This window comes from Heptranchias perlo, chromosome 19 (genome assembly GCF_035084215.1).
Source record: "Heptranchias perlo isolate sHepPer1 chromosome 19, sHepPer1.hap1, whole genome shotgun sequence".
Lineage (NCBI taxonomy): Eukaryota > Metazoa > Chordata > Chondrichthyes > Hexanchiformes > Hexanchidae > Heptranchias > Heptranchias perlo.
Genome location: NC_090343.1, coordinates 27,822,118 through 27,844,913, shown reverse-complemented (window position 1 = coordinate 27,844,913; position 22,796 = coordinate 27,822,118). Strand labels below are relative to the sequence as shown.

The window sequence follows — 22,796 nt, the reverse complement described above, 5'->3', positions numbered from 1 at the left end:
GGCCACTGACCACCAGGTGATTCTCCAACGCAATGCAGTGGAGCTCTATATGTTACATGCAATGGTCTTGCCGAAGAAAAACTGTTAAATATAACCACACTTTCTTATGAGCACTAAATACATAATTCTAACATGAAATCATGTCATGGGAAGATACAGGAGGACTGTGATGTGCCAGCATGGAATACACGTGAACTGCACTCTATTATTAGGGTTTGTTTTTACCAAGTTGAGTAATTTTAAGTATGTACTTGGAATACATGACATGGTTATGCTCAGTAGAATCTGGCAAAATGAAGAAAGGGACAGGGTAAATTTTAAAGAGTCAGTTGAACCAGACATTGATAAAAAGCACATGTGGAAAAAACACTCTAGATCATACTGACCTGGACTAAAATTGTATTTAATGCACATCGATTAGTTTGTGGTGTATCAAAGCCAGATTGATGAATTTTGGTTGGTCAATCAAATAGATTTATTTAACTTGGAAACAAATAAAATGCATATATTCAGAAGTGGTAGAGCTCCTTAGAATAGAAGGTATTATTTTTTCAGTAGTGTGGTCATTCACTGTAATGAGAAGACTAGATATTTTGCTTTGTAGTATCCATTATTTGCTTCAGCCTAACCTAACAGTGTTTCAAAAGTTATCTCTATTCGCTGTCTCTATAGTGAGCACCTTTACAGAATTACAGTCATGCTTAAAAGAAAAACTTCCTCTGGCCATGATACGATACAGAACCAGATAATGAAAATCATAGTCATAATAATGTTTTTTTAATTTGCTCTTGCAGTGTTTCAAACAATTCATTTATTGTTCATCCTTAGTTTCCCTGAGAAGTTGGTAGGTGGCCTTTTCCTAGTGATTTATAGTGGCCAAGCCACATCAAAGAGCATGAAGAGCCAACCACTTCAAGTCACATGTAGGCCAGTTAGGGATAGTAGGTTCCCTTCGCCAAAGGACATTAGTGAACTAATTGGGTTTTTATAGCAATCCAGCGAGCTCATAATTACCAGCTTTATTGAATAGAATTTCATAACTTGTCATCATGGTGCAAATTTGACTCAGGTCCCTTTGTGCGGGGGGGTACGTACCATAGCCACAATACTACTGGACTCAGTAGTGAAACAGGGTTGCAGTAACTGAAGATATGAATTCCAATACTCATGTTAAGACCGATAGCTAAAACAGAGAGCTTAAAAAGCCTTATTCCTGGTATTGTAGAAAAGTGCTAAATGACTGGAAATGTGTTCAAGGCTGTAACATATCTTTAGCATTTGGAAGACTCTATTAACTGCTGCAGCATCACTCTTGGGGATAAGAACATCATTATTTTCCCCAATGGCTGAGTGGGTTAATACACTTCCCAGCATGATCCAGAGCCATACAAACTAGAAAGGTCTCAGATCTGATCCACAGTTTGCATTAAAATATATGAGCCTAGGAATTCGATCGCGCTGAAAAACGAGGGGGGTGGGGTGGTGGGGAGGCACATGCACTGCACCCGCCTATTAGTGTTATCCTAGGCAGCACATAATATTCGTGCGGTCTGCTAATTATCATAACTCAGGCGTGCGGCCAGTGCTATCTATGCTATTCATTGGCTGCTTGCCTGTTTCAAGGGACGCCATTCTCTGATGCCATTCAAAGGCAGCCAGCATCTCTTAAAAGGGGAGGGCACTCTGACTGCAGACATCAGGGAAACACTTGGAAAGAGAGAAATGGCTGCAGCAAGCACTGAGAGGGCACCAAGTATCTCTGATGCTGCCTTGGAGGCCTTGGTGCAGGGAGAGCCCCAGCCCCCCCAACAAGGGACAGAAAGCCATCCAGGCAACAACTCCACCGCCAGTGGGAAGATGTCGCTGAGGAAGTCATTGTTAGGAGCTTAGCTCCCAGGACATGACTGCAATGCTGAAAGAAGTTCAATGACCTCACCAGTTAGTCAAGGTAATAATACTGCTCTTACTCTCTGTTCACACCTCCACCATCTCCAACCTCACTACTCACAATAATCAATACTCCCCTCCCGTCACTCTCCTGCAAGCACTGCACCACACGTTACCACCTCCTCTCCTCATACTTAAAAATGTTGCAACTTTCCACACCTCACATCTTACAAACTGCATACCAGCTATTCTACCACGATATGCACATTCTCTAAAACACCTCTCAAGACTGTCACTAACACACTCCCTTCTTTCTTGCAGGAGAAGGTTGCGCACAACTTGAGACAGGAAGCTGCCACCGGAGGAGGCGAAACCCACCAGCACACCTTCTTCCCCCTCAAAGAAAACATGCTGGCCATCACAAGCACAGGCAGAGTCATGGCCAGAACATGCCGGCCATCATGAGCACAGGCAGAGTTATGGCCATGGTGACTGGCAACTCTGGAGATGATGTTGTGCAAGGCTTCTTCACACCTTATCCTCTTTTTCCCTTGTTACTTCTATCTCAACCCACATACACTGCATAGAAACATAGAAAATAGGAGCAGGAGTAGGCCATTTGGCCCTTCGAGCCTGCTCCACCATTCAATATGATCATGGCTGATCCTCTATCTCAATACCATATTCCCGCTCTCTCCCCATACCCTTTGATGCCTTTTGTGTCTTGAAATCTATCTAGCTCCTTCTTGGCCTCCACAGCCTTCTGTGGTAGAGAATTCCACAGGTTCACCACTCTCTGAGTGAAGAAATTTCTTCTCATCTCAGTCCTAAATGTCCTACCCGGTATCCTGAGACTGTGACCCCTTGTTCTGGACCCCCCCAGCCAGGGGAAACATCCCCCCTGCATCCTGTCTGTCTAGCCCTGTCAGAATTTTATATGTTTCAATGAGATCTCCCTCATTCTTCTAAACGCGAGTGAATACAGGCCAAGTCAACCCAATCTCTCCTCATACGACAATCCTGCCATCCCAGGAATCAGTCTGGTGAACCTTCGCTGCACTTCTATGGCAAGTATATCCTTTCTTAGGTAAGGAGACCAAAACTGCACACAATACTCCAGGTGTGGTCTCACCAAGGCCCTGTATAACTGGAGTAAGACATCCTTGTTCCTATACTCAAATCCTCATGACAAACTGAAGATGCTTTCACCAGCTACTTTTCTCTCTCTCAATTTTACACTAAAAGCTATCCCTTGTCCCTCTCTTTCACTTCAGGTGCTGAAGATGTGAACAAACCTCTGCCAGTGGAGGAAGAGAAAGTCAGCCATCCTGAAGATGCAGTGTCATTTGATCTCACCTTCGCAAGCACCAGTTCAGATACTGGCACAACGCATTCTTTAGAGGCTAGGCTAGAGGAGGGAGTCTTCACGTGGTGAATCACCGGCACAAGTCTGCAGGAGCTAGGGCAGGGGAGTAGGACTTCACAGATGCCAGCTTGTCAGAGGGCAAGATTGCACACTGGCTCAGCTGCAGAGGACTCAGATATTGACTTTGGGGACGATCAGTGAGCTTCCACACAATGTTACGGAGCATGCAGGAGTCCAGCTCCAAGTTGTATCAAGGCTTCGCGCAGAGCATGGAGACTGCTCTGTCTAATATGGACCGAGTGGCCAGCTCCATCAACACGAAAGTGATGCCCACCATCATGGAGCCTCTCCTGATAATTCTCCCAGCTGCCATCGAAGCTCAAACAGCTGCCATCTTGGCTTTGCGGGCCACTGTTAGCAGGGGCTTCCAGAGAATCACCTCACTCCTGCACTCTATTCTCAGCATAGGAATGCTGAGGCACAGACACAGGAAAGTGGTGTTGGCTCCATGGAAGAGGCACTTGCTGTCCTCTCTCAGGATGACACGACGTCTGCTCCCCCACCACCCATCCTGTCAGTAGCACTGCTAGTGCCACACAACCAGTTGGACCAGACTGCTCTGGCAGATGCCGAGATGCTGCAGTCAGGCCTTCAAAGCACACAGCTTCTTGAGGTCACCCACCAAGGCCATATGAAGTGTCCTCAATGGAAGCTCAGCAGCCTTCCATCCATTAAGCTGTAGCAACTGGGAAAAATCTGCATTGGAGCACGAAGATAGGTAAATGAGCACACAAGTCATGCTCAGGGCTTGCGCAAAGGTGATTCATAATTATTTCTGTTGACTATTAGATAAAGGTGAAATTGAGTGGCTTGATATATAAGTTGCATTTATATAGCACCTTTAACATAGTAAAATGTCCTAAGTTGCATCATGGGAGTGTAATCAGACAAAAATTGACACCGAGTCAAAGAAGGAGATATTAGGACAGGTGAACTCTAATAAATTTGTCAGACATGATTTCCCCTTCATAAAACCATGTTGACTCTCCTTGATTGTATTATGAGTCTCCAAATGTCCTGCTGCTACTTCCTTTATAATGGATTCTAGCATTTTCCCAATGACAGATGTTAGGCTAACTGGTCTATAGTTACCTGCTTTCCACCTCACTCCCTTCTTGAATAGGGGTGTTACATTTGTGGTTTTCCAATCCGCTGGGACCTTTCCAGAATCTAGTGAATTCTGGAAGATTACAACCAATGCATCCACTATCTCTGCAGCCACTTCCTTTAAGACCCTCGGATGCAAGCCATCAGGTCCAGGGCACTTGTCAGTCTTTAGACCCATTGGTTTACCTCGTACTTTTTCTCTAGTGATAGTGATTATTTTTAGTTCCTCCCTCCCCTTTGCCCCTTGATTTTCTACTATTATTGGTACATTATTAGATTGTATCTGCCTTCACAGTAGAAGACACTATCTGTTCAATACCTCTGCCATTTCCTTGTTTTCTATTATTATTTCCCCAGTCTCATCCTCTAAGGGACCAATGTTCACTTTAGCTACCCTCTTCCTTTTTATATGCTTGTAGAAGCTTTTACTGTCAGTTTTTATATTTCTTGCTAGTTTTCTCTCATAATTTATTTTCTCCCTCTTTATTATTCTTTTAGTCATCCTTTGCTGGTTTTTAAAGTTTTCCCAATCTTTGGGCTTACCAGTAATCTTTGCCATGTTGTATGCTTTTCCTTTTAACCTGATACCATCCTTTACTTCCTTAGTTAGCCATGGTTGGTTCACCCTTATTATGGAGTCTTTCCTCCTCACAGGAATATATTTTTGTTGCGAGTCATAAAATATCATTTTTAAATGTTTGCCACTGCGTATCCACCATCATACCATCTAATCTGTTTAACCAGTCCACTTTAGCCAATTCCGCCCTTATTCCTTTATAATTGCCCTTATTTAAGTTTAATACAGTAGTTTCAGACCCAAGATCCTCACTCTCAAACTGGATGTGAAATTCTATCATGTTATGATCACTGCTTCCCAAGGGATCCTTTACTTTGAGATCATTAATTAATCCTGTTTCGTTACCCATTACCAGATCCAAAATGGCCTGTTCCCTGACGTATTGGTCTAAGAAACAGTCCCTAATACACTCTATGAACTCCTCATCAGGGCTTTTTTGCCAATTTGATTTGTCCAATCTATGTGAAAGCTAAAATCGCCCATGATTATTGCATTACCTTTTTTACAAGCCCCCCTTATTTCCTGATTAATATTTTGCCCTACAGTGTAGCTACTGTTAGGGGGCCTATATACTACTCCCACCAGCGATTTCTTTCCCTTGCTAGCAGCGTGACAACACAGAAGCAGTGGAGGGGTCAAGGGAGGGGGTGGTGAGGTAAAGCCAAGTGTCGTCAGTGTACATGTGGAACCTGACGTGTTTTTGGATGAAGTCGGCGAGGGGCAGCATGTACATGTGAAATAGGAGGGGGCCAAGGATAGATCCTTGGGGGATTCAAGACAATGATGCGGGAGCTGGAAGAGATGCCATAGCAAGAGATTCTCTAGCTATGACTGGCTAGATAAGAGTGGAACCAGGCGAGGGGCAGACCCACTCAGCTGGACAAAAGGAAAGGCATTGGAGGAGGATGGTATAGTCAACCGTGTCAAGAGGCCCCAGACAGGTCAAGAAGGATAAGGAGGGATAGTGCACCATGGTCACAGTCACATAGGATATCATTTGTAACATGGAGATACTGGCAAACTGTACCTCCAGTGTATAGCACAATCCCTGCCATAGACTATTCAACTTGGCTCTGTGGTAACATCCTTGCCTTTGAGTCTGATGATTGTGGGTTTAGGTCTCACTCCGGGATGTGAGTATGTAATTTAGGCTGATATTTCAGTATCATACTGAGAGAAAGAAAGCTGTTAATCCTGAGAAACTGTCTGTCAGATGAGGTTTTGAACTGAGGCCCACCTGCCAGTTTAGGTGCATGTAAAAGATTCTATGGGGCTATTTTAAGAACAGCAGGGAGTTCTCCTGGTGTTCTGCTCAACATTCCACTCTCAACCAAAACCACCAAAAACAGATTAGTCAGTGATTCATCTCATTTGCTGTTTGTAGAACCTTGCTACGTGCAAACTGACTTCTGCATTTGCCTGCATGAACTGTACTTCAAAAATAATGCATTGATTATGAAGAACTTTTGAAGTTTAAATTCAAGTTCTTTCTTTCATCTCAGTGATAGATGGCATTTTATTTTAGAGGAAAATTGGGAATAAATCATTTTGCTAATGAAAGGATTCAGATTTGAGTTCAGAACAATAGAAACAGCACTGAAATTCAGGTGGAATTAGGAAACAAGAACAAACGGATGGAAATAGGTTGATCTTATGCTGTGTCCCACCAAGGCAATGGTTCTATTTACAATCTACAAATTTAGGTACTGATACAAATTTAGACGTGAGTAAAAATGTTAAATTTAATTTGCCACAATACAATTAAAAGGGGCACCATCTTCACGCAAAATGTGGCAAACTTTTCTTTCTCTTTCCAAACATTTGTGTATACTTGTTGAATGCAACGCTCATGCTGTGCAATGTCATTGCGATGAAATCTATGCCTCTTCCATTCTAAGAACATAAGATCTTGCTCCGCCATGCAATAAGATCATGGCTGATCTTTGACCTCAACTCCACTTTCCCGCCTGATCCTCATATCCCTTGATTCCCTTAGAGTCCAAAAATCTATCGATCTCAGCTTTGAATATACTCAACGACTGAGCATCCACAGCCTTCTGGGGTAGAGAATTCCAAATATTCACGACCCTCTCAGTGAAGAAATTTCTCCTCATCTCAGTCCTAAATGTCCGACCCCTTATCCTGAGATTATGTCCCCTAGTTCTAGACTCTCCAGCCAGGGGAAACACCCTGTTTCAATGAGATCACCTCTCATTCTTCTAAACTCCAGACAGTATAAGCCCATTCTACTCAATCTTTCCTCACAGGACAACCCTCTCATCCCAGGAATCAATCTAGTGAACCTTCGTTGCACTGCCTCTAAGGCAAGTATATCCTTCCTTAGGTAAGGAGACCAAAATTGCACACAGTACTCCAGGTGTGGTCTCACCAAAGCCCGGTACAATTGCAACAAGACTTTCTTACTCTTAAACTCCAACCCCCTTGCAATAAAGGCTAACATACCATTCGCCTTCCTTATTGCTTGCTATACCTGCATGTTAACTTTCTGTGTTTCTTGTACAAGGACACTCAAATCCTTCTGAACACCAACATTTAATAGTTTCTCACCATTTAAAAAATATTCCTTTTTTTATTCTTCCTACTAACCTCACATTTCTCCACATTATACTCCATCTGCTACCTTCTTGCCCACTCACTTAACCTGACGATATCCCTTTGCAGAAACTTTGCGTCCTCCTCACAGCTTACTTTCCCATCTAGCTTTGTATCGTCAGCAAACTTGGATACATTACACTTGGTCCCTTCATCTAAGTCATTAATATGGATTGTAAACAGCTGGGAGCCAAGCATTGATCCTTTTGGCACCCCACTAGTTACAGCCTGCCAACCAGAAAATGACTTGTTTATTCCTACTCTCTGCTTTCTGTCCGTTAACCAAACCTCTATCCATGCTAATATATTACGCCCAATCCTATGAGCCCTTATCTTGTGTAACAGCCTCTTGTGTGGCACCTTATTGAATGCCTTTTGAAAATCCAAATATACTACATCCACTGGTTCCCTTTTATCTACCCTGCTAGTTACATCCTCAAAAAACTCTAATAGATTTGTCAAACACAAAAGTGGAGACCTTTCCAAGAGAACCTGGAAGTCGTTTATGGAGATTGTAAAGCAATAAAAGGGAGATTTTGCCAACTCAGAGTCAGAAATCAAGCTGACCCTCACCATCCTCGGAAGTACCACCCAAAGGGTCACCTCTGCTTCTTCTCCGAGGGCTTTTGTCGGATCGGCACCCGGACTGGTGGTGGGTTTCTCTGGCCGCAGATTGACTCCCTGCACGCTCCGGTTGGCTCTTTCAATTCACAGGTCCAGGATGAGCATAACCTATGGGGAGGGTTGCTCTGGATGCCTGCTTCTCTTCTGTGGTCTTGTTCGTGCCCAGGTGGCCCTGGAGAGGGTGCATGAGGTGTCCATCGGTACGCTTGGGGCCTTCTGCGACCGGTCGACACTGCAGGGTATAAAGCATCTACTAGACACGGACAGTAATATTATGATTTAGATTATGAGTTTCCTTTGGTTTTGTTCAAACTAGACTTATGTCTAAATTATTCTATTTAATTGTGCCTCCTGAAAGTAAGTGGGCATTTGCAGAATTGTTTTTCTGTTGATGACACAGGGGCAACCGAGTGTCACTCCTATTGGTCAAACAAAAAAGTTAACTGAGGTCCTGGGTACATACTCAACACAAGTAATTCATTCTACACAACGCGTATCAATCGATTTGCAGTCAAATACAATTTGTAAGTGACGTAACCTGTCAGAATGCTGTATTATCTAACACCCAGGACAGGAGGAGGAGTTGGGCAAACAACGCAACTTTCTATTTGGTTCTGTAACTGTTATTCAATAACTAATTGGACTTCATGTTGGCGAATGTCAAAATGTCAGATGGCATCCGGCATTAGGACAAAGTTGGTGGTATTCCAGAGTTGTCTCTGTTTGCCGTCCAGTCTGTGATTAACGTCACTACTCCCTATAAATACCGTAACTTCCCGACTCACAAGAGTCTGCAAAAGTTTAAAACAAGCAGCTTTGCAGAAATCTCCACATCACTGTTTCGAACAGAAAGCACAGAAACACCATGAGGAATCTCTGGGCTGATAGCGTGTTAACGTTTTATATCCTTTGCATTGCGTACAAGGTGAGAAAACACATTTTTGTTCCTATTTTGCACATTTGTATACACTTAAGCAGGTGTTGTATTAGGGAACAGAATAGTTTATTTAAGCTATTATCGGTAAAGTAAATGCAGTAGGTATGCTTATTTTAGATGGCAGATGTCAATAGTTTGTATTTTTCGGGCTGGGACGGGGTCCAGTGTAATACATTTTTACTCGATTTGATAGTGACTTTTAATTCAATAGAGGATAATTGATGTGTCGGCCTCATTTGCTGGATTGGTTTTAATGTAAATTGCGTTTAGCATGTTTCCGTGGTTTACATTGCAATTCAGAATACACAAATGAACCACACAATTTCGGGGAATGTAGATCTGAAACTAACAAAAGCGTTTTGCTCTCTCCCCATTCTATTATTCTCTCATTTGATGTTCGAATAAAATATTAGTTGTTACCCACCTCAGCCGTACCAGATATATCCCAACTGTCCATCCACAGCTCCGCCTTTTAGTGTCCATGCTACGCTGTTCTTCGATATCGATATTATGATGGACTGCCGTCTTCTCCCGCAGGTTGGTGCTCAGCTCTGCCTTTACCCTTGTCGCTGTCCCCGGATTCTGCCCCGCTGCGCTCCGGGGGCTCCTCTGGTGGTAGATGCTTGTGGTTGCTGCCGGGTTTGTGCTAAGCAGTTGGGAGAATATTGCACCAGTTTGGACGTGTGCGATCCCCATCAGGATCTATTCTGTGATCACAGCAGCACCTACTCTGGGACCAGAGGGATATGTACCAGTAAGTTTACTTACCAATAGAAGGTAATCCTTCATTGTGCATAAATAGGATAATACAGAATGCGCAAGGTTTGGCAGAAGGCCTTTCGGCCCGTTGCCTCATATGCTTCAAGAATGGTCATTCGACGACTGCATCAAACTGATTCTTACATGAACTCAGTGTCAAGCTAGTTGCATTTAATTGCTATAAATTTGCATGCTACATTACTTCATGGGATGTTGGGCGTGGTCCAGGGCACTGTAGATAATTGACCAGCCAGCCTCATTAATAGGACCTGGCTGAGTGGGCCTGTCACTGGAAGCAGAGATTCTTCCTACTTGGCTCCAGGTAAACCTACAAGACTGTGAGGCATAACATGCTCGTGACTGGATAAGCAGCGGGAAAGTTACCTGTGCTTTATGCTTGCAGGCTGCTCAGTTTTAGCTGATTGAACTCCACCAGTACACCACATATACTTGGGAATCCTTAAACCTTAGTCTTGCCAACCTGCATTTAAGTTCTCTGAACTTAAGTGGGGTGTATATCTACAGGGAGAGTGTGCACTCCATATCAGGTAAACAGAACCTCTACCAGTGTGGATTTCTTAGTAGCTTAGTTTGGAGACTCTTAAACATGGTGATGGATTTCCACTCATGTCAGACATCTCTCTAGCCATAATTTTGTTTGCTTTGGTGTGCATTAATACATATTTTGTACTTTTAACAAGGTCCATTGTATCATTAGAACATTATTAGCTTGGATGTTGCCATGTCTTAATCAGCATGCAGCCATTTGTTCACTGAACTCTTCATACATGACAACAGTGACTACACTTTAAAAAAATACTTAATTGGCTATGAAGTACTTTGCAATGTCCAGCGATCGTGAAAAGTGCAATAGAAATGCAAGTTCTTCTTTCGATGTAAGACAAAAATGTTATGATTATGCAAAAAGTTGGATAGTGAGTGAATTCTTCTGTTCACAGGTTTGCAGATAAGCAAATGAAAAATAAGGATTTCACCCCAAATTTTAAGTAACAGTAGCATCATTTTCAAATGTTCAGGATCTATGCTGAAATACAGGACAGATATATACAATATTCACTCCATTATTTAATTATCTTAAAGAGCCCATTGCATAGTGAAGCTTTCTTGGTCAAACAGTGCAGCCAGTTGTTGATGTTTGAGGCTAAGCCATTTCAAATCTAGTTGTGCTTTCTTTGTGTTGACAGTAATTTTTAAATTATTTCTAGCACCTACTAGTCACTATGGTGAAATTGACAGATGTATAACAAGTTAGAGTTTTAGATTTTACTCAACTATTTATTAGAATATATTATTCATCAATTATATTATTATAATATAAAATCTTGTGAAACTAGAAAGATATATAATATGTATTCTATTATAATATACATTAGTGAAATAACATGAGCTACCTAATTTTTTAACATATTGAATGATATTACATTGAAGTTCTGTGTAAATGAGATATGAATTATGAACATTTTTAAATTGTGTCTAGCACTTGAAGCTGGAACATGTGAACTCAATGGGATGATCTATAAGGATGGTGATGTATTCCAGCCCAGCTGTAAATATCACTGTTGGTGTTCGGACGGAGGAATTGGTTGCATTCCACGCTGCAGTGAAGATATCCGCCTGCCCAGTCCAGACTGCCCTTATCCAAAACGTGTTGAGATCCCAGGAGAATGCTGTCCTCAATGGATATGTGAGAAGCAAGACAGTGGCATCTTTGGCAATGCTTTGGCAGGTACTTATTCAAAGTTATGTTGTAAACAATATTATTGCTTTACACTTAGTGCAACTCTTATTTGTTATCGGAACAGTGGAATATGGTTATAGTGATTGATTTGGTTGGCAGCCCAAATGATCAGTATTGGCATGCCTGATATATTCCATACTGCTCAGTACTCGCGATACTTTGCCAGTTCAGTATGTCACCTAAATGTTTTTATAGCACAAAATAATCAAACTGATAATCTGGAATGAGAGCCAATACTTCATCCATCTCTAATGTGTGGAGCAGGAATGGGGAAGGATGAAAACATTTTGACTGAATTAGGATTGGTATTAATCTCTCTAACCTGAAACAATATAGCTCAAAAGGCAAAATGCCATCCATACTTGCAGTGGAAATAACACCGCTTCCTTGGTTGTTAAATATTTCATTGTTGATCCTTTTATATAGCACACATGTTACAACAACAACTTGCATTTATATAGCACCTTTGATATAGAAAAACATTCCAAGTCGCTTCATAGAGGCATGATCAAACAAAAATGGATATCAAGCCGAAGAAGGAGATACTAGGAGGGAAAGTTTGGCCAAAGAGGTGGGTTTAAAGGAGGAGAGGGAGGTGGAGAGGCAGAGGGGTGTAAGGAGAAAATTCCAGAATGCGGGGCCTAAACTTCTCGAGGCAAGGTCACCAATGATGCGGCAAAGGGAGGGGGATGATGCACATAAGAACGGAGTTAGAGGAATGGAGAGTACTGGGGGAAGGGTTGTAGAGCTGGAGGAGGTTACGGAGATAGATATGTCTGCAGATAATGTCGCCAAGAGGCAGAATGTAGATGTGGAAGATGAGGGGATCAAGGACAGATCCTTCGGGGATTTGAGGTAATGGTGCAAGTGCAGAAAGAGAAGCCATTGCTGGAGATGCTCTGATTATGATTGAATAGGTAAAAGTGAAACTGTACAAAATCAGTGACACTTTGGAAGTCCATATCTATGTGTTCCACAAGCATTTTGAAACCGGTGGATACCGAGGAGTCCAGAGCCTGTATGGCACCTATCTTGAGCTTCGATCAAAGCTGCCAGAGCTGGTGCCATAGACTCCTGTGCAGAGGTTCTAACTGCAGAATTCCGAGAGGTGACCACGTGGTCTCTGGTAGACTGCAGACTGATCATGCCACTGACCAGAATGTCGCACATGCTGGAATAGAACTGCTGCATACTCTCAAGACATGCTGTGGCATCTAATAGACAGGCTGTCCAATACCCCCAACAATTCTTGGTGCATGTCAAGAAGTCGTCTTCAGTAAGCTGGGCCTCTGAGGCCTGTATCTCGATCCTCTGTAGTAGAGCTGGGACCTGGTCTTGCCCTCCGGAAAACCAGGTCCTCGGCTTCCTTTTCCACTGACTCCTGCTCATTAATGCTGTGTGAATCACCCAGTGGATCTGCCTCTACTTCACTCTCTATCTCAACTGGGGTGCCAATCTCTGAGCTGGTGTCTGGAGAAGATTAAGCGAGTGATGATGCTTCTTCGGGAGGGTTCGCCTCCTCCAAATCTTGAGCTTCCTGTTGTGAAGCATGAGGAGAACCTAGAGAAGGAACAAGGGTCACTGTGAAGGTGACAGTCCTCAACTGCTTTGTTGACTATCAGTGCTAGACAATACCAAGGTGCCACACAGTCTCCATTCAGATTTGTGAGAGGAAATAAGATACCATTTTGTGCGCTTGTGCCTGCTTTGTCTTCAATGCTTCTGGCAGCTCCCTGGCTCAAAGTCTGCATGGCTTCCTCCTCCATCTGACTTAGCGGGTGCACGGGTGTAGGCAAACCCCCCCCCCCCCCACCCCGCTTCAGTTCTGCTCCTCTCCCTTTTGTTCTTCTGCAAAGAGTTGAAGAAAGTTTTTGTTTTTGTTTTTGTTACCTGCTATTCAGCCGTGAGAGCCTTTTTCATCTGGCGAGCATGCGGAGAGGGAGAAGCAGCAAGCTTGTAGAAGCTTGTGTCTGCAGTGAGCAGGTGAACTCGGACTGCTCTTTGTGACTGAGGGCATGAGCAGCAGATGAGTGTCTGTCTATTTGTTATGAGAAGGATAGCTGTGGCTGTGACCTGCTGTGTTGGAGAAGAGGCATCCAGAGTGCAGGAAGAGAAGGGTGAAGTGTGTATGGAGGGTGGGGGTCGAAAGGGCTATGGAAAGGTATGACTCATATAAATGGAGACAGGAAGATCTGCATCTCGCCCTTGCTGTCCTCGTCAGATCAATGAACCTCTACCTGCACTCAAGCCATGTCCTCCGGATAATGCTGTGGGCACTCACCACCTCAGCAACCTCCCTTCATGACTGCAATGGCGCTCTGGTGCCATCCTTTGGAAAGAGGACATTGGTCTGCTCCTGCTCCACCATCACTGAAGTTTGAAGCTCTTGCTCTTGACATTCTTGCAACATGTAAATGGAGAAACAAAAGAGTTGGGACTTCTGAGGGATACAGAATAAACAGCTAAAGCTGAGAAACAACAGAACTGACACTTCTGAGTGCCAGTGAAATAAGAGTTGCTGTGAAATCGATTACAGTCAGCAGGCATCACTTTTTTGAGGGTGGCTGTATAGCTCTTTTTTTAAAAGGTGCATTCACCCTTTAAATACTGGAGGTCTGAGGCGGAATTCTCTTCCCCAACCCCCCCCTCCCAATTCGGGCGGGCTGCCTGTCAGTATTCCCAACGCCTGGGCAACCCTGCAATGTCCTGCAAATAAGGCACGTCTGTCAAAATCCTCCGTAAACACGGTTATAGCTTTAGCCTGAACTATACGATCCATTCATGTGGTGTAGGCCTGACCATGGGAGCCGTTTATTGTGGTGAGCATGAATAAAATAGTGTTGAAAGAGAGCCCAAAACAGAAACCATCACTACAGTTGTCTTTTTTTCATGTGTGTGATTTATTTGCTGGTGCTAAATATATCCCAACGGAATTTTCCATTTATAACCTGCAATGACAATATAATGGTTGGTAAAAGTATTATATTTACATGTACAGTGTTCTTATTGTATTAGCCTATTTGACAGCTGAAATATGAGTTGTTATTTGTTCATTTTATGACTGATTTTGCAACAACCAAAATTATTGCTTATTTTATCTGCAGCATTCAGATTGGAAGCATTGTATGGAAGATATCCCTCCAGTGTGACTCACAACTGCATAGAGCAAAGCAGTGAGTGGAGTGCATGTTCCAGGAGCTGTGGGCTAGGGGTGTCCACCCGGATTTCCAACAAGAATCACCAGTGTATTTTGGAGACACAAAGCCAACTTTGTATAGTGAAGCCATGCCAACAGGACCGTTCAAAACAAACTCGCATGGTGAGCAATAGTAAATCTTTTACCAGCTAGTAATTTATTCAGCAATAAAGTTGTTAATGAAGCACATTGTAATAAGTTTAACAAATATAAGATTTTATAATGTAACCAAGGACTACACACTACATTGGTAGTTGAAAGCATTTGAATTATTGGTATAGTACTCCATGTAAACTAATTATATGCATTGAATGAGCACCCTTACACCCAAATGGAAAGCTGAGCGTTTGCTACATAAACAAAGGGTTCAGCCAAGAGCATATGCAGTAGTTGACAGAGTTATCAGAACCTGCTGGAAGTGTCTTTGTGTGAGTGCCAAATGAAGGTAGTATTGGCTTATCTGTGATGAATACAGACCAGAGACTAAATACAGACCATTGACACCATATATCGATATATAGTGGTTGGATTGTTTTTGTGAAGCTCTACATTGTCTGTTACAATGCATTATGCAGACAATGTCATTGATAGCTGTCATGTGAGATGATAGTGGGATATATAGCAGTTCTGATCAGTCCTCCGTTAAAGTCAATGATAGTGATATTTTTACTGCTGTGAAACTAGGAAATTACATAATTATTGGACACTACAATTAATTAACAAATCACAAGTGAGATGTATTTTCGAGCCGGATAATTACATTTCACAGTTAATTGTTGTGTTCTGTTTATATCATGCAACTTGTGTCCTTTTTTTCAGAGAGGGAAGATTTGTGAGCCAACAACGAGGGCACCTCGACCAATTCAATTTGAATACAACAATTGCATTAGTGTTAAGACTTACAGACCCACATACTGTGGTTCATGCACTGACGGTCGCTGCTGCACTCCACACAGAACTAGAACTGAACTCGTGGAGTTCAAATGCAAGCAGGGCAGGATTGTGAAACAGCAGATGATGTTCATCATCACCTGTGCCTGTCACTATAACTGCCCACATGCTTACAAATAAGTTGGAACTCTCTAACATACTGCAACACAAAGAGCAGTTTATTTCCATACAAGATTGTACAGTATAAAAAAATGTTGCTAAATTAAAGATTTAAACATGTCCCACATTTCTAAAGAATTTAAAAGGAAACTTTTGGCTTTGAACTACTCCCTATTTAATACACAGAACACCTGGTTAATTTACAGAACACCCCTTTAATATTGAGTTTCCAGCCCTAATTAGCATATCATCATCATCATCATCATCACAGCAAAAAAAAGGTTGGTTAACACTTTCACTTACTACATATCAGCCATTAATTGCTTTGCAGAAATCACTAAACGTTTTTATCACTAGGTCTTGAGGCTACACTGCTCACTGCTGCTGTAATATGTGAAACACATGCAGAACTTCATGAAAACCGTGGGTATTTAACTGACAACCAGTTTGGCCAGTTGAGAATGGCAAGTCCCCACCGAATATTCATTTGTTGGGTTGTGAGCTCCCTCTGCTGGATGACACTGGGCTGCACTGTTTGCACAATGTAGGAGATTGCAGGAACATTGCGTATATCTTTCATATAGCAGAATGCGAATGTAAGCACTAGGAAGCATCACAATATAAGTAAGAAACATCAGCTGGAACACAGTTGATGATTTGACTATCTTGACTCAAGCAAGAGCAATACAATAGTTTGTTAAATTTTTAGTTAAAAGTGAATACCACTTGCATGACTATTAGCAATCAAAGGTATGAGAGAATGTATATTCTAAATCTTTTTGCTTGAGAAATGTATTTTATGTAAATATTTCTGTATATATCTGTACACATTTCCATCCATTACTTTTAAATAGTAATTAATGGAAAGGTTTTTTTATTATTTGTCACTGTTCGTAACGACATACATTACAAATTGTAAGTGAACGATTTCTTTTTAACTTTGTAAATAAAATAAATGTGTAGTCATTTATGTACCTATTTTCTTCATTTCACCATTTTATATACACCCTAACAGTCTGAATAACTAGTACTAAATTTCCTTTTCTTATACAATTTTTAAATGAGGCTTTTCATTTCTTACATTTCTCAATTTGAGGGCAAAGTGCCATGATTTTCTCCCCGTTCCACGGTTTCACAGGGTTACTAAAATCCTGTAAGAGATTTGCTGCAAAGCTACCAAGGTCAGGGCTTTGAACTAGGATGTTAGGAAATGTACAAGAATGGAACAAGGGTGATTCTCCCACATGTTTATCTTTCTCCCCAACAGACGTTGCTTGGACTCTGCTCAGTTTTCTTTTCAATTGAGAAGCTGTGGTGAAGGGCTAAGACCTACAGTTCAGTGCAGCACCAAGGATGAAAATAGTAAAAAAAAAAGGCAAGTTAAATTAGGAACTAATGGTTGGATGAAGCCAACTTTGAGTTTTAAAAGCCAGAAGATTGTAAGAGAAAAGAAAGACTGAGGTGGGTAAGGAGTTCCACAGTTATGAGGTCCTGTGGAAGAATGAGCTAGAGTAGATGACTGAGCAGTGAGTTATAAACTCAACACTGGGGAATTAAGGGGGAAAACATGTAGAATAGCATAGTTAGAGCTTTAAAGAAATTAGGAAAATTCAGAGGAGCACTTGCCATAGTAATATTGATAAAATAGAGAAGGACAAGAAAAAAATGTGATTGAAAAAGAGTTAGGAAGCTAGAAGTGAGAGGTATTGCCTATCAAATGAGAAGCTTTTTTAAAATCTTGTCTGGGAGAGTGAGAGAACAGGAAGAACCTCCCCAGATATTGCAGCAATATTTAAGTCTTGGTTAAACTGTAGCTGTACAGAGAACTAAAGAGTTGTTGAAGGGATGAAGTGATAGCTGTTGATTTTATACTTGCAAGATAAATGAAGAGACTGAAGATTGACTTATTGCTCCCAGTGCAATATTGTGAGGTTATGCAATTAACTAATTCTTACATAACCTGTGAGCACCTTATGTGGATTGAGTCTGTTGCAGGAGGCTCATTCATTGCAGGGACAGGACATCTGCACGCAGCAGCAACTCCTATTGGATTGACGTTCAGTCCAAAGCTAGCCTTTCATGACCTCCAGAATTAATGGGCTTCTTCTTTTATCGAATCAAGACAAGTTCTAACTTCTTCGAGAACTTTTCAAATAAGGCAGAGCCTATTAGTTTGACTTCAGTAATGGGTAAGATCACAAGAGATGCCCTATATGACCATTTGGATCGAGTTGGAACCATCTGGGACACTCAACATAGCTTCTGAAAAAGAAGTTCCTGTCTTACTAATTTGGTCAAATTTTTTGCAGAAGCTACTAAGTTAGTGGATGAGAGCAACCAGGTAGAAGTTGTCTACCTGAACTTTCAGAAAGTCTTTGATAAGGTACCTCACGAGGCTACTCTACAAGATAGAATCTTGTTGAATTAGTGATAATCTGCTGCGGTGGATTAAGAATTGGCTGAATTCCTGTAGCCAGAAAGTTGTTGTCAATGGATTTGGATCTGCTTGGAGGCTGGTTACCAGTGGTGTCCCATAGGGATTGGTGTTTGGACCTTTGCTCTTTACTATCTTCATTAATGACCTGGATGTAGATGTTGGAATGATCCGCAAGTTTGCAGATGATACAAAGCTATGTGTGAGTGTTAGGACTGTAGAGAATGTTAAACTACTGCAAGCAGATCTCGATGTGTTGAGGGAATGGGCTCGTGTGTGGTAAATGTATTTAACTTATAAAAGCGTAGTGTTATACACATGGGCAGGTCTAATGCTAAATATACTTACACCTTACAAGGAATAGAATTGAAGCTAGTGGTGAAAGAAAAAGATCTAGGTATTTTAGTGCATCACCCTCTAAAGGTTCATGACCAATACCGTGAAGCTATAGCTGAAGTAAACAGGGTACTAGGTTGCATTCACAGGACAATTCACTACAAAACAATACATACCATTTTGTCCTTGTACAAGACATTGGTTAGGCCTCACTTAGAATACTGTGTCCAAAACCTTCAGACTCAGAGGTGAGAGTGCTACCACTAAGCCAAAGTTGACACTATTTGTTGCTACTGGAAACAAAAGAAGTTTTAAAGAAAAGGAATTCATTCCCAAATGGCAATAGAGAAGAAAACCCACCTGGCATAAACAGGGCAGACAGATCGTTAAAATGCTGATCGGGTGGGTTCACGCTGCATTCCCACCTGTCACTATTTTTACTCACCTCAAAACAGGCACAGGAGGGCTGCCTGCCCCAGGCAGGCAGGGACCTATTTTACATTAACAAGTTGCAGCACGATGATGTCACCAGAACTGTAACAGCATTTTAACTCAGAACATTGGGAGGCCTGCATGGGGCCAATCCTTGCAGGAGTTGGTAGACTGGCCAGAAGAGGCTAAGTATTTTTATTTAACTTTTCTGAGGAGTCTTTGTGTGTGTGCGTGGAGGAGCAGGAAAAAAAATCCCTTGAATGGAATGTTGGCCTTTATCTCCAGGGGATTTGAATACAAAAGGAGGAAGTGATACTTCCATTGTACAGAGCCTTGCTCAGATCTTATCTGGAATACTGCATTCAGTTTTGGGCACCAAACCTCAGGAAAAATATACTGACCTTGGAGGGGGTACAGTGCAGAATGATATCAGGTCTTAAAGGGTTAAATTATGAGGCCAGGTTGCATAAACAGAAAAACTGTTCCCTTTGGTGGGGGAATCCAGAACAAGGGGGCATCATCTTAAAATTAGAGCCAGGCAATAGGGAGTGAAATCAGGAAGCACTTTTTCACATGAAAGATAATTAAAATCATAGAATCATAGAAAGGTTACGGCAAGGAAGGAGGCCATTCGCCCCATTGAATCCGCGCCGGCTCTATGCAAGAGCAATCCAGCTAGTCCGACTCCCCCGCCCTTTGCATACATGCCACCTTATGCAAGCATCAGCATGTCGGACTCAGTGTCTGCTTGTCTACATTTTCAGATTAAAATTCAAACGTTCTGTGCTATGGTTGTAGGAAAGGCAGGAGCTACAGCTTAAGGTTAAATTGTTTTATTACCTCATGAGTTTTAGTTTTGGGGGTCTGAAGTAAATTTGCAAATTGAGGTGCAGTAGAAGGGGCAGAAGGCATAAAGCTAGTGGAGCTACTAGTGTCCCCAGTGACATCTTATTGCTGAGCAGTAGTGCAGAAAGCACTCCATAAATGCTAGTGGGAAGATGAGCTGGAACTGGCCGGCTCCTTACTAAAGGAGACAGAAGTTGCACCTGCACCAGACTTGCCTTGTGCCCAGAACAGTTCTGAACTGGAAAGGATGCCTCCAGTGCAGCTCCTCTGAGCAGAGATAGGGTATGGAAAGAGAATCCTTTCACCTACCTATTATATCCAGGACAGATCAGCTGACCTACCACAAAACCCCCTCCACCACCACAGGACTTTGATTGCAGTATGTACTATCTACAGAATGCACTACAACAATACACCAAGCTTATTGCTATATCAACTCTCAGTCCTGCATCCTCTACCATCAAAAGGACAAGAGCAGCAATCTCATGGGAACATCACATCCAAGTTCCCCTAAATGTCACACACCCATCCTGACTTGGATGTTTTTTGTTTCATTATTGCTAGGTCAAAATCCTGGAATTCCGTACCTAACACCATTATGGGAATACCATCACCACAAGGACTGCAGTAGTTCAATGAAAAGGCCCACCATCAGTTTCTCAAGGCAATTAGAAATGGGCAATATATGCAACCTTGCCAGTATCGCCCATATCTCCAGAACAAATAAAAAAATATATTTTCTATTAGTATTCCTATGCTGGGGGATTGGGGAAAGATTATCACTGCAGTAGGGGACAATGATCAGGTAGATTTCAAAATGCTGCAATATGCAGCAAATGAAGTATCAGGCCCATCTAAAAGATAAATCTTGCATCTCCAACAGTTTTATCCCCTTTAAGAGTTTCATGTAGAAAATATCAATATTCAATTTGACTGTGTACAAATTCATTTATGAAAAAGAGGGAATCATAGAAATTTACAGCACAGAAGGAGGCCATTTGGCCCATTGTGTCTGTGCTGACTGAAAAAGAGTCACCCAGCCTAATCCCACTTTCCAGCTCTTGGTCCATAGCCTTGTAGGTTATGGCACTTCAAGTGCACATCCAAGCACCTTTTAAATGCAATGAGGGTTTCTGCATTCACCACCCTTCCAGGCTGTGAATTCCAGACCCCTACCATCCTCTGGGTGAAAAAGTTTTTCCTCAGCTCCCCTCTAATCCTTCTACCAATTACTTTAAAACTATGCCCCCTGGTTATTGACCTCTCTGCTAAGAGAAATAGATCCTTCCTATCCACTCTATCTAGGCCCCTCATAATTTTATATACCTCGTTTAAAACGTCCCTCAGCATCTTCTGTTCCAAAAAAAACAACCTCAGCCTATCCAATCTTTCCTCATAGCTAAAATTCTCCAGTCCTGGCAACATCCTCGTAAGCCAAATATATAGGTATGAGGGGTGAGTTGGCTAAGGTAGATCGGAAAACCAAATTAAAGGGTATGATGGTTGAAAGGCAATGGCAAACATTTAAAGAAATATTTCAATATTCTCAACAAATGTACATTCCATTGAGAAATAAAAACTGCATGGGGAGAGTGATTCACCCGTGGCTAACTGAAGAAGTTAAGGATAGTATTGACGGACATAGCTGCCAGACTGGGCCTGCGGCAGGTGGTGAGCGAACCAACACGAGGGAAAAACCTACTTGACCTCGTCCTCACCAATCTACCTGTCGCAGATGCATCTGTCCATGACAGTGTTAGTAGGAGTGACCACCGCACAGTCCCCGTGGAGATGAAGTCCCGTCTTCGGACTGAGCACACCATCCAACATGTTGTGTGGCACTGCCACCGTATTAAATGGGATAGGTTCAGAACAGATCTAGCAGCTCAAAACTGGGCATCCATGAGGCGCTGTGGCCATCAGCAGCAGCAGAATTGTATTCCAGCACAATCTGTAACCTCATGGCCCGGCATATTCCTCACTCTACCATTACCAACAAGCCAGGGGATCAATCCTGGTTCAATGAGGAGTGTAGAAGAACATGCCAGGAGCAGCACCAGGCGTACCTAAAAATGAAGTGCCAACCTGGTGAAGCTACAACTCAGGACTACATGCATACTAAACAGCGGAAGCAACATGCTATAGACAGAGTTAAGCGATTCCACAACCAACGGATCGATCAAAGCTCTGCAGTCCTGCCACATCCAGTCGTGAATGGTGGTGGACAATTAAACAACTAACGGGAGGAGGAGGCTCTGTAAACATCTCCATCCTCAATGATGGCAGAGTCCAGCACGTGAGTGCAAAAGACAAGGCTGAAGTGTTTGCAACCATCTTCAGCCAGAAGTGCCGAGTGGATGATCCATCTTGGCCTCCTCCCGATATCCCCACCATCACGGAAGCCAGTCTTCAGCCAATTCGATTCACTCCACGTGATATCAAGAAACGGCTGATTGCACTGGATACAGCAAAGGCTATGGGCCCCGACAACATCCCGACTGTAGCTGAAGTCTTGTGCTCCAGAACTAGCTGCGCATCTAGCCAAACTGTTCCAGTACAGCTACAACATTGACATCTACCCGACAATGTGGAAAATTGCCCAGGTATGTCCTGTCCACAAAAAGCAGAACAAATCCAATCTGGCCAATTACTGCCCCATCAGCCTACTCTCAATCATCAGCAAAGTGATGGAAGGTGTCATCGACAGTGCTATCAAGTGGCACTTACTCACCAATAACCTGCTCACCAATGCTCACTTTGGGTTCCGTCAGGACCACTTGGCTCCAGACCTCATTACAGCCTTGGTCCAAACA

The 22,796-nt window shown here is 42.5% G+C and overlaps 1 protein-coding gene across 1 annotated transcript; it reads left to right on the top strand.

The window, feature by feature from the left end:
- Positions 1-8,926: 8,926 nt before the first annotated feature.
- Positions 8,927-16,874, top strand: LOC137335268 (CCN family member 2-like). Its single transcript, XM_068000550.1, has 5 exons — positions 8,927-9,159; positions 9,709-9,925; positions 11,429-11,677; positions 14,794-15,008; positions 15,705-16,874. The coding sequence occupies exons 1-5, from the start codon at positions 9,100-9,102 to the stop codon at positions 15,954-15,956; spliced, it is 993 nt and encodes a 330-aa protein (XP_067856651.1). The 5' UTR covers positions 8,927-9,099; the 3' UTR covers positions 15,957-16,874.
- Positions 16,875-22,796: the final 5,922 nt, after the last annotated feature.

Coding starts and splice junctions, on each gene's coding strand:
- LOC137335268 (XM_068000550.1), top strand. CDS start 9,100: ATGAGGAATCTCTGGGCTGATAGCGTGTTAACGTTTTATATCCTTTGC. Junction 9,926..11,428: donor GACCAGAGGGATATGTACCA/GTAAGTTTACTT, acceptor AATTGTGTCTAG/CACTTGAAGCTGGAACATGT. Junction 11,678..14,793: donor CTTTGGCAATGCTTTGGCAG/GTACTTATTCAA, acceptor TTTTATCTGCAG/CATTCAGATTGGAAGCATTG.